Source organism: Rattus norvegicus, chromosome 12 (genome assembly GCF_036323735.1).
Source record: "Rattus norvegicus strain BN/NHsdMcwi chromosome 12, GRCr8, whole genome shotgun sequence".
Lineage (NCBI taxonomy): Eukaryota > Metazoa > Chordata > Mammalia > Rodentia > Muridae > Rattus > Rattus norvegicus.
Genome location: NC_086030.1, coordinates 18,845,047 through 18,857,851, shown reverse-complemented (window position 1 = coordinate 18,857,851; position 12,805 = coordinate 18,845,047). Strand labels below are relative to the sequence as shown.

Below are 12,805 nucleotides of genomic sequence, written 5' to 3'. Positions count from 1 at the left end.
ACCTGTTATCCTCTTGGGTTGAGACGCGGCTCAATTTTCATGAGGTACAGATGGAGCAAGTGGGAGGCTCAGGGTATGTGTCCTGTGCCCTATCCTTGTGTGGACCAGGTCCGGCTCAGGCCTTACCTTCATGGTTGACCTTGTAGTGCAGGGTGACGGGGCCACTGCACCTCTGGATGGTCCAACGGGCCTCTTCCTTGGTGCACGCATCCAGTGGAACGCTCTGCCTTTCGCCTCGGATGCAACCTTCCAACTACGGGGCAAGAACAAGCAGTTCATCTTTGGCTCTGCAGATGGGCGGGGCTAAGGGTGCTTCCTACCGAGCATAGTTCTTCAGACACAAGGTCATCCTGTGCCACTGGGCTGCATGATTCACTAGGTGTGCATAAAAGAGAAGGGCTTGGGGACACCCCACAGCTACTCCCTCTATGTCTCACCAGCAGGAGTTGGTGGCCCTCACGAAGTCCGGCCTTCTCAGCCAACGAGCCAGGCTTCACAGAGTGAATGAAGCTTCCGTGTGCATTGCCGCCCAGCAGGGTGAGCTGGGTGATGAGTCCATCGCCATTCAGAGTTGTGTGCTGCACCAAGGGGCTGGTGCCCCTCACGTGACCCCCAGATGTGACTGATGGCCGGAAGGGCCTGAGTTGGGAAATAAAATAGGCAGTTGGACTCAAAAGAGACGAGCTGAACATGCTGGCAGGCTGGGGAAGGATGCCGGTGGCATGGCTGTATGTGTCCTTGAGGCTTGGGGGGGCCTTTCTTATCCTGACTGTCAAGGAATAGATGGAGAGGTCTTCTCTAACCCTCCCAATGCTCTACTTTGAGACAGGTCTCCTGTAGTAGCACAGGCTAGATTCCAACCCACTAGGCAGCCAAGGAAAACCTTGACCTGATTCTCTTGCCTCCGCTTCCTGAGTTCTGGGGTCCCATTGCCTGACACGTGGTGCTGGGGCTAGAACCCAGGGATTTGTGCATGGCAGTGAGTGCCCTCCCAACCGAGCCATATCCTTAGTCTGGGGAACTGATTTGTGACTGAGACCCTGGACTTAGTCTTAAGGCACATGGATGGTTCCCTGTTAGGGAAATGAGAAGATGAGGGTCTTGGGTCCTATTCTTAAGTCCCCATTTGGCCACTCCTACCCCTGGCACCTCGGTTCTATCCTTGTACATTTTTGGTAAGTCAGTCAGCCAGCCAGCCAGCCAGCCAGCCAGCCAGTCAGTCAGTCAGTCAGTCAGTCAGTCAGTCAGTCAGTCAGTCAGTCTGTCCATCAGTCTGTCCATCCGTAATCTCTCTGTCTCTGTCTCTCTCAGTCTCTCTCTCTCTCTGTGCCTATGGAAGTCAGAGGTCAAGCTCAGGTGTTGTTTCTCAGTCCCCATTTTTTTTTTGGTAGTCTCAACGGATCTGGGTCTTACTGATCACAAACACATACCACCACACCCAGAGTCTTATGTGGGGCTCTGGGGATTTGAACTCAGATCTTCATGCTCATGAGGCAAGTGCTATACCCATCTCCCCAGTCCTGTCTCCATACCTTTCTAAAGAGAACTTCCGGAACATGAGGTTGACCTGCTCCAGGTCGTAGGCATCCAGTCCTTCTGACTGGTGAGAGGAGGAGGAGGAGTGGATGGAGGGCGGTCCAAAGGAGTAACGTTCGTGATTTTCATCTGTAGAGGAGTGGGGGTCTGTCAGGACCTAGGAGCACCAGGGGGAGCACCTAGGATCACCCTCCTCCCCCAGAGTGGAGCTCAATAATAGCACAGCCCTGTGGACTGGAATTTGCAGGGAGTCTCCAGAGCATAGCTTAGGGTTGTACCATGTAGCCCAGGCTATCCTCAAACTTGCCATTCTCCTGCCTCCATCTCTCATGTGCTGGGATTACAGCGTGTACCCTGATGAGGGGATCCAGGATCGGAGCTCTGCAGCATTAACTATACTGTACCTATCTCCTGCCATCAGGGCGGGTAAAGTCCAAAATAGACATCCCCCTGCTTCTCCTCTTAAGGAGCCTCACCAGATGTCTGTGTGTAGGGAGTTAGAAGGTACCTTTATCACTTTCTGTCTACTCCTTTGTAGCAGGGTCTCTCCCTGAACCTAGGGCTCACGCCTTCTCAGAGAGGCGGGAGGCTAGCCAGTCCCAGCAGTCTTGGCTCTATGCCTCTCAGAATCAGGGTGAGAGACGTTTGCAGGGACATCCAGCTGGCTGTGAGGATGCTGGGATCCGAGCTCCCGTCCTCATGATTGTGGAGCAAGAACGCAGCAGCTGAGCTGTCTCATTAGCAAGCAGACTCTGGGGTTCTCACTTTAGCACCCCCACTGCTAAGCAGTCTCCCCACCTTCCTACACTGACTTTCAGACTCTGGGTCTGGGGGACCTGGGGTCTCCATTCTCTCCTCCCACCTCAGTTGGACTGTAAGCTCCCAGGAGAGAGATGCTCATTGGAATAGAGCCACCAGGGTGAGGCACACACTGGTCCTGCTTGGGGCTGATAACAAAGGCCAATTCTGCACAGGATTTTTTCCTGACACCCGCAATATACTTTGGACGCCTGCCCAGGATTCGCTTCCCAGCTTCCCCGTTCTAAAACTCTCTTGGTTCCTTTCATTACCCAGCCTCTATTAGGTGCTAACCCCTCTTTAACACTCGATAGCTTGTGATGGACCCCAATTATGGAGGACCACTAATCTTTCCATTTTATCTGCTGGTGGCCTCTGCAGCTCAGGGGCACAGATGGAGCTGGAGAGGACTAGAATATGTGTGTGTGTGTGTGTGTGTGTGTGTGTGTGTGTGTGTGTGTGTGTGTACTGGTAGGGTGTGTCTGGAGGATTCTGAACCTAACCTTCCAGCAGGGTAGGGGTCTGGTGATACCTGGAGACATGGGCCCATCTCTAGGATCTCCTCCCTCTCTGTGATCCAGCCAGGCCTATGCCCCAGGCATGGCACTGACACTGTGGTTTTTGTCAGCAGAGATGTTAGGACTGGGACTGAGCAGGGATCCCTGGCTGAGAGGGGCAGGTCATTGGGACCATACATGTACTCTGTAGCCCACAGGTCCAGGCTCTCATTCCTGGCTTTCCATACAGCCTGTGTATGACTGAGAGAGGGTCGGTGTCCCCAGTGTGGTCATTTGAGGGCCATGCCCTAAAATTCAATACTGGCCTCTACCTCCAATTTCATGTAGCCCAGGATGGCCTCCAGTTTTCTCTCTAAGTAGTGGAAGATGACCTTGAACTTCACATACACCTGCCTCCACCCCCAAGTGCTGGGATCGCAGCAGCGTGCCATCAAGCCCAGGTTATGCAGGACAGGGGTGGAACCCAAGGCTTCATGCATACTAGGCAAACTCTAGACCAACTAAGTCACACCCCCAGACTCTCACTGAAGGATTCTAGGCAGGTGCTCTACCTCTGAGCCACGCCCCAACCCCTCACTGGGGGATTCTAGGCAGGGGCTTTACCACTGAGCCACGCCCCCAGCCCCTCATTGGGAGATTAAGGCAGGGGCTCTACCACTGAGCCACGCCCCAACCCCTCACTGGGGGATTCTAGGCAGGGGCTTTATCACTGAGCCACGCCCCCAGCCCCTCGATGGGGGATTCTAGGCAGGGGCTTTATCACTGAGCCACGCCCCCAGCCTCCAATGACGCTCACAGGGTCATTGGAGGAAATCACTCTACATATGAGCCACATTCTGAGTCTTAGAATTATTATTTAAAATCCATGGCTTTCCTTGTTCTTCAGTTGAACATCTGGCTCTGCCTATAAACCATAGGGTCACCTTGGTCCCTGGCTGGAGCAGCCTTTCTTCCACTCTTCCCTTCTGAGTCCTTCTTGCGACAGACCCTTCCCTCTCTAGTCACCAGGACTCCTGCAGGCCTGGCAGATCCATACGTACCGTCAAGGTCTAAGACATCAAACCCACAGCTATCGTTGTCTTCTTCCACCGTGCTGTAAGAAACAAGCCGGGGGTGAGACGACACTGGTGTGAGTGTGTGCTGCAGGGGAACAAGGTCGGGGAAGTTTCTAGAACATTTTGGTTTTCCATCGGGCCTTGATTCTAAGAGGCCAGCATGGAGGTGGGGAATGGGGGTTGAGTAGGGTGGGATGAAGTGGGAGTAGGTGAGGAAGAGGGACTAAACCAGCAGGAAGGCAGCCCTGGTGGCCCGCGGAGACCACATCTCAGTAGCTGAGGAGGAGGCTGAGGGGAGTGAGTGTTTTTGGGGGGCAGGGTGGCACGGGTGGAGCTAGACACGGTGCTACTGTCCCGCAGTACTCAGGAGGCAGAAGCAGGGAGATTGCCTGTGGGAGACCAGCGTAGGGTATGAATTTCCCAGAGGGCCAAGCAGACTCTGCAATTCGCATCACACATTTGCCCCCTACACCTGCTCAGATGGCTCCGAGGCAGCAGAGCGCCCTCTAGGCTGGAGTAGGGGCCAACCCTTGGCTGGCCGCAGTGGTGTAGGTGGGGCTGTGAGACTTCTGTAATGTCCCTGAATACGAGTCTAAGGTGTTCAGAAGGGTGCGCCCCCTGGAGGAACCAGGCAGGAATTCTCACAGGTCAGTGTGGACCAGGTTTATGAAGAGGGTGGTTCCCCATCTCCAAGCCTCAACTACCCCCATGTGGACCGTGGGGACCCTCTCGCCTTTCCTTTTAACGTTGTTGAGAGGCCTAAGGAGTTCATACCAACACGGGGAACTGGAGACAGGGTCAGCCAGCTAGCCAAGGCCTCTACCTGCCACTCACCTACGATGTGGCGCGTCTTCCTTGCAGCGTCTGACTATGGAGTCATTTCCCGGGGGCTCTGCGGTGATTGACATGATACTGCTGCGGCTCCGATGGGGTTGCTGTGAACGCGGCACAGCTGTGTTACCGGATATTTATCTGTGATGCCTCGGCGGGCATAAATATTATATACACGGGAACTAAATTTAACTTGGGATGTTCCCTCCCACCCCTACTCGGGAAGCATGGGCTGAGCAAGCTGGTCCACAGTATGACCTTGGCTGGAGGAGGCTGGGCTCAGCCCTGGGGCAGTCAGCAGAGCTTGGAGCACAGCTGCTTCCACAGCTGCTTGCCGGGCCCTGAGAAGCAGACGGGGAACCGCTGAGCTGGGGAGGCAGAGCCTAGGGCTCACGACCCTGCACAGACTGGGTTCTGTAGCCCCCAGCTGCCGCCTCTGCTTTGGACAGGGTGGGTGTGAAGAGGGGTGCTTTGAGGAGTGGGTTGGGGAGGTGGGACTGTGGATGGGATGCGTGCCTTGGATTTTGGCACAGGAGTTGATACCAGACCGTTGTTGTACATCCATTACCAAATTTCTACCTCCCTCAGGGTCTGATTTGAGAAGCTGAGCTGACATTTTTCCCAGGGCACCCCTCAGGCTTAGAATTTCTAATCTTGTGCCTTCTGCGGGTTACAAATAGATAGCTGGACGCAACTGCCTAGCTCTGTACAGGAGTGGGGATGTGCCCTCTCCTGCTGCTCCAGCAGTCCCTGCCCTGCCCAAAACCTCCCAGGACGGTGGCTGGGGTTGCATGGGGCTGTGAAGTTGCAGAATTGGTGCTGTTTGTCGATGCAGCCTAGGAGGCCCACCTCCTCCTCCCACCAAGTGTTAAATTGGGAATGGAGGCAGCAGGAAGGTGTGAATACATTGCTGGGCTGGGGAAAGGGACTTCTTTAAATAAACATCAGTGAGGCCCCAGGCTCAGCCTGGGGACTCTGAAGGTGTGTGAGTGGAGTGGAGATTATGGGAGCTCACCATCTTGGAGAAAGAGCTGGTGACAGGCAGGGAGCGGGAGGAACTGGGGCTGCCGTCTGTGAAATCCTCTTCGTGCCCCTTGACTGTCCTCATCAGAGCCAACGGAGACAGGGAGAAGCCAGCACAGAAAACAGGGGAGAGAAAAGAGAGGGAGAGGGAAGTTAAAGCCTCTACCTGGGGTTCTCCTGACATGGATGGTCAGGGGACTGAGCCAATCAGGAGCTTGCCTGTCCCCTGTGGAGACCCAGTAAAACCTGCACTCCTCATTCTCTTGCAGGTGGCGCTCTTTTTCTTTTCTTCAGGATAGCATATCCTTGCCCAGAGTCAGGCTGGCCAAGTGTGGCTCCAGTCAAGACTAAACCATGTCACCTGTCTTTGAGGACTCACAGAGGGGTCCCTCTGCCATTCCCACCTCCACCCAATGAGGAAGCACTGGGCAGACAGGAAAAAACTCATGTCTGTTTTCCCCACCATCCAAGCTTTCCCTGCTCAACAAGGTGGGCTGACTGCAGAGCACACAGAAAGGGGGAAAAGCTCCTCGCTTCCTTAGCAAAGCCCTCCATGTTGTCTCTTGTCCTTCAGGGGCTCCTAGGAGTTTGCATGACCATCTCCCTCAACTTTTGTGTGACCAACCTGCCACCTCCAAGGGACCTGTAATCCAAAGTGTATGCGTGTATGTGTATGTAGACCCAGGTGCCCATTGTGTTTGCAGTGTGAGGGAAGCCTTGCATTCTACGCCCCTGGATCCTCACAGAAGGCAGCCTGCTAGGCTTGGTAGGCAGTGATGAAGAGCACAGCCCCGGTTGGTTAGCATCCTTCTATTTCCTTTTGGGGGGATGGGTGTCTTATCTGTACACCACAGACCCCAGGACCTTTGCACATCACTTTGGATAAAGAACATCACTGAGACCCCCTGACGTAGCTTAGTTGACAGGGAGCTCAGTCAGACGTCAGAACTTAGGTCTGTATTATTCTTGCCTAGCCTCCCTAAAAGTCACTAAGGTAGAACAGAGCTGAGGTGATCAGGATGGACCTCTGGGTTTTGTGGCTGCTGTCTGTCTGGGGTCTCACTCTTAACACTTTTTTTTTGGACCTAAAACTTCTCAAACTTCTTCCCGTGACTGTGATCTAAGTTTACAGACTGTGGGGCACATTCTGGGACCTCCCAGCACCTGTTCTATTAGCAGGAGTTTCGTTTGTCTTGCAAATCTTCCTTAGGCGGTCGCTATTCCTAGAGCTGTTGTGAGGCTGAAAGAACCTTGAGAATGGTGTGCTTTGGCAAGCCAGGACTCTGTGACTGAACTTGTAGCCTCGCACATCTGGGCACTGCCAGCCAACATCTTAGATGAGGAAGACTATAGCTGTGGACTTAAATTCCGTTACTGGATGAGCTCTGTTCAGGAGGTAGGGGGATGGCTTAGTACACAGAGTAGCTAACGTTTGCTGCACACGTGTGAGGACCTGAGTTTGATCTTCAGCGTCCATGGACATATTTGGAAGGTGTGGCAGCCAGCTTGTAATTCTGTTTTCCCCACCATCCAAGCTTTCCCTGCTCAACAAGGTGGGCTGACTGCAGAGCACACAGAAAGGGGGAAAAGCTCCTCGCTTCCTTAGCAAAGCCCTCCATGTTGTCTCTTGTCCTTCAGGGGCTCCTAGGAGTTTGCGTGACCATCTCCCTCAACTTTTGTGTGACCGACGTATCTTGCAGGAATTCAGAAGGCGGAGACAACTGGGAGCAACAGGACTCTATATGACTCTTATCCAGGAGCTCTGGGTAGATCCTACCTTGATGAATAAGGTCGAGGAGCGGTTGAGGAAGATTCCTGGGTCAGCCTGGGCTCTCTGTACAGACGCCCCATGTGCACACACAGGGGCAAGCATATACGCACGCACAGGCATCACACAAATACTCATGCAAAAATAAGTAACTTAAAGATGCGCCATTTGGCCAAGAGGGCCACAGAGGTGATGTGCTGGTGGACAGAGCCCTGCCCGTGTGAATGACGATGAGCAGCATTTGCTGCCTGGTTGAAACACTGAACCCTGATACCCTGGAGGCCTCGCCCAGGTTGAACTCGAAGGGCCGGTCATTGTGGCAGGAGAAACAGATGGAACGAGAGGGGGAGGGTGACGGATGAGCAAGGGCAAAACGGACCTGGGCAGCCTACTAACCTTGAAACTCAGATGCTTGCTTCATGCTGATGGGGGATTTGGCTCTCTGCAGCTGAAAGAGAGGGGAGGGGAAGGCACAAGATAGAGGACACAAATCAAACAGGGCCCTAGACACATGTCACTGCGGCTCAGAGGAAAATAAAACAAACCGCCCGATCTGCAGCTGCCTGGCTTGGGCCATACATTTGATGCCAGGCTCCTGTAGTTGGGACAAGACGTGGTCTCTCTTTCCCCCAGGCCTGGATCAGCCAACTGCTACTCCAGATGAGCCCCCTCCAAAGGGAGCCCCTGAACAGGGCTCTAAAATCCTGAAGCACAGGAGCCTTGTATGCCAAGCTGACTCATGTGCAGGGACCTCCATGAGAGGCTGGGCTTCAGAGAAGCTGCCTGCCACCTTTGATCCATGTGTTACCCTCTCCCATCAGCACAGAGAGGCAAGGGTAACTAGACTCTGATGAGGTGTTGTATCCATGTAACTATCCATCTACCCATTCCATTCATCTACTCTACAGTCACCTCTCAATGAATCATCCGTCCATGCATGGAAATTTCCATTCATCTACACATCTATTCACTAACCATCCACCCACCCATGCATCCATGTATCCATGCATCCATGTATCCATCCATTTACCCAGGCCTACCTACCCATCATCCACCATCCTATCCATCCATGTAATCAATCATAATTAATCCATCCATCCATCCATCAATCCACCCATGTAACTATCTATTCATTCACATATCCATCCACCCACCCATGCACCCATCCATCTATATCATCCATCCATCCATCCATCCATCCATCCATCCATCCATCCATCCACTCATTCATCCATCCATATCATCAATCCATCAATCAATTAATCTATTTCCAATCATGTAACCGTTCTTTCATCCGTGTGCCATTTATCATCCATCCTTTTATCTATTAATCCATCTACCCACCCATCAATCTATCACCTATTCACCCATCATCCATCCATGTAACAGTCTATCCTTCCATCCACCCGCCCATTGTCTATCCATGTAATTATCCATCCATCCACTCATAATCTACTTATCCACTCAACAGTCCATCCACGCAACCACCAATTTACCTGTGTAACTATTCAACCACCATCTTCCCATCTATCCATACAGCCCCATCCCATCTACCATACAATCATTCATTAATCAACCCATCAATCCACCCACTAACCCATCCATTAGTCAACCACCCATTCTTGTAACCACCCATCCATCTACCCAGTCCTCCGTCAGTCACCATCCTATCCAGTCATTATTAATCCATCCATTCATCCATCATCCATTCATCCTCTCCACCATCCACCCTTTCATCCTCCTACCTACCCAACCTTCCATGCATGCATGCATTTACCCATTGGTGTAACCACCCATCTACCCTCCCATTTACCCACCCATCAACTCATGAACTCCCTCTGAGACAGCCATATGTTCTGGCTCTCCCTGGCTATCAACTAAAGTGACAGTGCTGTGCTCTGAGCTCCCAACATGGGGCCTAGGGGCCTGGGGAAGGAAGATGATTTTTCTTTCGAATGGCCTTACTTTCTAAACAAATGAATGCCTGCAAGCAAGCATGACTTGCAGTCTGTCCAAGACTGTAACAGGTCAAGTCGCACCCAATCAGAGCCAGGTGCTACTCCCCAGCTGCACGGGGCTCCCATGCCACCATCTGCCTCCCACCTGTGCCCCTGGGTACCTGGATGCCTTTTAGGTTCATCCGGCGCCGGGGTGGATGGTAGGGCAGAAAGTACTTGCTGTCTTCCGGAGACTCTTCTGAGGTTGAAGAATCATCAGCTTCTTGGCCATTGGTCCTGGGGCTGGTGTCTCCAAGGCTCTGTGAGATGATGGTGGCTGGAAGGTGTCTAGGCAGACTCTAGATGGGAGGGATGAGCAGGAGGAAAGCTGGTGGCATGCATAAAGCAGATTGGCTGATGGTATGATTTGTTTTTCCCTTGGGTACCCAAGCGTGACACTCAGCCTGTGCTGTTCTTTTCTGATGCCCTGGATGTCATAGCTCATCAGCACACCTTGACATGGGTCTGTTTCTTCTTCCTGTCTCTCATGCTTTCCAGTCTAACAGGCATCTGGGACCATCACTTGCTGGCCACCTGCTGGCTGCTTCTGCCTCATGGTCTTGGCTCATGCCATCTCCAGGGTTAGACTACCATCTGCGCTGCTCCTGGCCCAATATGGGTGAGGGGACTCTAGCTTCAAGAAGACATCTAGAGGTTACTCACGGAGGAGCTGTGTATCTAGTGTTAGGCTTACTGTAGAGGGGCCTGTGCGGGGCTTATACAAATTACAAACTGTCACATTCGGAGGATGAGATCACAGCCCTAGAACTCCTGAGTTCCACTACAGGGGTTAGGGAAGGTCCTTCTGAGAAGGAGGCACCTTGGCAAGGCTGAAAGCCGAGTGGTCATGTGACCAGGAAAACTCAGGCTAAGGGCCTTCCAGGTGGGGCCCGCGGCCTGCAGAACTCCCCAAGCAAGGAAGCGTTCTGGAACCCCAAAGAGAAGGCTTCCTTCATGGGTTTCATGATGCCCTTGAACTTGAAATATACAACACAGTTCAGACACCACACCTTTGCCTGTGCCGATTCTGTATTCTCTTTCTCTGAAAATGAGGATTTAATTGCATGACGCTTTCCATCAGTGTTGTTCTATGTTCTCTGTCTCTCTTTCTCTGTCTCTGTCTGTGTCTCTGTCTGTCTCTGTCTGTCTCTGTCTCTGTCTCTCTCTCTCTCTCTCTGTCTCTCTCTTTCTCTCTCTCTCTCTCTCTCTCTCTCTCTCTCTCTCTCTCTCTCTCTGCATACCTGGAACTCACCCAATAGTGCAAACTGGCTGGGCAGTGAACCCAGGGATCTGTGTGCTGTGTGCTTCTGCCTCTCTGGCATTGGGACTACAGGCATCCACCACCACCATGCCTGCCCCTCCCCACTTTAAAATGCATATTCTGGGGACTGAACTCATTTCCTCATGCCTGCTTGGTAAACACTTGAGCCATTTATGCTGTTGTCTTTTTATGCAGTCTCTGTTCAGGTAGACCCTCAGCTATAGTAATCACGCGTCATCTGTAGGAATGGCAGCAGTGTTCCTTCAAATCTAGGTGTCAACGGGGCTCCTGGGAGACATAGTCTTACTTGCCTCTCTGTCTACTAATGAGTGTTCACCCATGGGCACCAGTGACTTTAACAAGCACAGGGTATCTTAATCCTGGTGACCTTCCACACTGCCAGAGAGTGCCAAGGGAAGGCTTGCTGCTGGCTATGATCCACTGAGAGGCACAGAAAGTTAGAAAAGTGATAAGAGTTACTCAGCCGGGCAAGGGCCAACCTGGAATGTCACTGAGACTCCTAACATGGGGGGAGCTCTTGTCCTTCTTGGGACTGTGTGGGTCCTAGGGTTGGAAGTGAGGTCATCAGGCTTGGGAGCAAGTACCTTTACCTACCCAGCCATCTCAGAGGCCTGGGCACGTGTGTGTGTGTGTGTGTGTGTGTGTGTGTGTGTGTATACATACATACACACACAGATACACAGACAGACTCACAGAGACACAGAGACACACAGAGACACAGAGACACACACATATACAGACAGACATACACACAGACAGACACAAACAGAAACTCACACACAGAGACTCACAGAAACACAGAGACACAGAGACACACACACATACACGGACAGAGACACACATAGACACACAGACACACAGAGACAGACACACAGACACACACAGAGACTCACAGAGACACAGAGACACACAGAGACACAGAGACACACACATACACAGACACAGAGTAACAGACACACACATACAGATATACACACATACAGACATATACACATACAGACATACACACAGACAGACAGACACAGACACATACACACACAGACAAAGACACACATAGAGACTCACACAGAGACTCACAGAAACACAGAGACACAGAGACACACACACATACACAGACAGACACACACACAGACACACAGAGAGACAGACACACACAGACACACACACAGAGACTCACAGAGACATACATACACAGACAGACAGACACACACACACAGACACACAGATACACAGAGAGACAGACACACACATATAGACATACACACATACAAACATACACATAGACAGACACACACAGAGACACACACAGAGACATGCACATAGACATGCACACATACAGACTTACACAGACACACACATAGAGACACACACAGAGACTCACACACAGACACACACAGACACACACACACACACACGGTCAGGAGACACAGTGATGATGGTGTGAGAGGGGGTTGCTATGGTCAGCCAACAGCTGGGATCGGGAGGACATCTGGTCGTGGGTATGGGGACATGGCCAGCTAGCCCTACCTGGTCGAGACTGCCGCTGTCCTTAGACAGGCGCCGGAGCTTGCTCTCCAGGTTGACAATGCAGGCCTCCCTCCGCACCATCTCGATACGCATCTCATCATTCTTCTCCTCCAGCTCACGGATCTGCTTCCGGTACTTGTCCTTCTCGATTAAGCACTGTGAGTACTGAGTCTGTGCCTCATCGCGGGAGTGGAAGGCCTGCCAAGGAAGAGCTACGCGTTCATTCAGAGCAAGCTAAAGTAAAGCAGATATGATCACCTCTGGTTCAGGCATCAGCCAAGGGACCCACTGTTTACTGCCCTTCCTTCCTCTGAGATTTGTAGACTGAACCCAGGGCCTTGTGTATACCAGGTGTGTGTTCTACCACTGAGCACACCCCAGCCCCTCACTGTGGGATTCTAGGCAGGGGTTCTACCACTGAACCACGCCCCCAGCCCCTCACTGGGGGATTCTAGGCAGGGGCTCTACCA

General features: G+C 52.3%; 1 protein-coding gene across 2 annotated transcripts in view; it reads right to left on the bottom strand.

Annotated features, from left to right (window-relative positions):
- Card11 (caspase recruitment domain family, member 11) overlaps positions 1-12,805 on the bottom strand; it is a 136,958-nt gene that overhangs the window by 14,194 nt on the left and 109,959 nt on the right. For both annotated transcript variants that reach the window (NM_001419863.1, XM_039089959.2), the window contains exons 9-17: positions 12,336-12,533; positions 9,649-9,825; positions 7,926-7,977; positions 5,754-5,836; positions 4,742-4,842; positions 3,893-3,945; positions 1,533-1,665; positions 438-639; positions 127-253 (exon numbers count right to left, since the gene is read on the bottom strand). In NM_001419863.1, the coding sequence (NP_001406792.1) occupies positions 127-253; positions 438-639; positions 1,533-1,665; positions 3,893-3,945; positions 4,742-4,842; positions 5,754-5,836; positions 7,926-7,977; positions 9,649-9,825; positions 12,336-12,533 (1,126 nt within the window). The remainder of the gene's footprint in view (positions 1-126; positions 254-437; positions 640-1,532; positions 1,666-3,892; positions 3,946-4,741; positions 4,843-5,753; positions 5,837-7,925; positions 7,978-9,648; positions 9,826-12,335; positions 12,534-12,805) is intronic.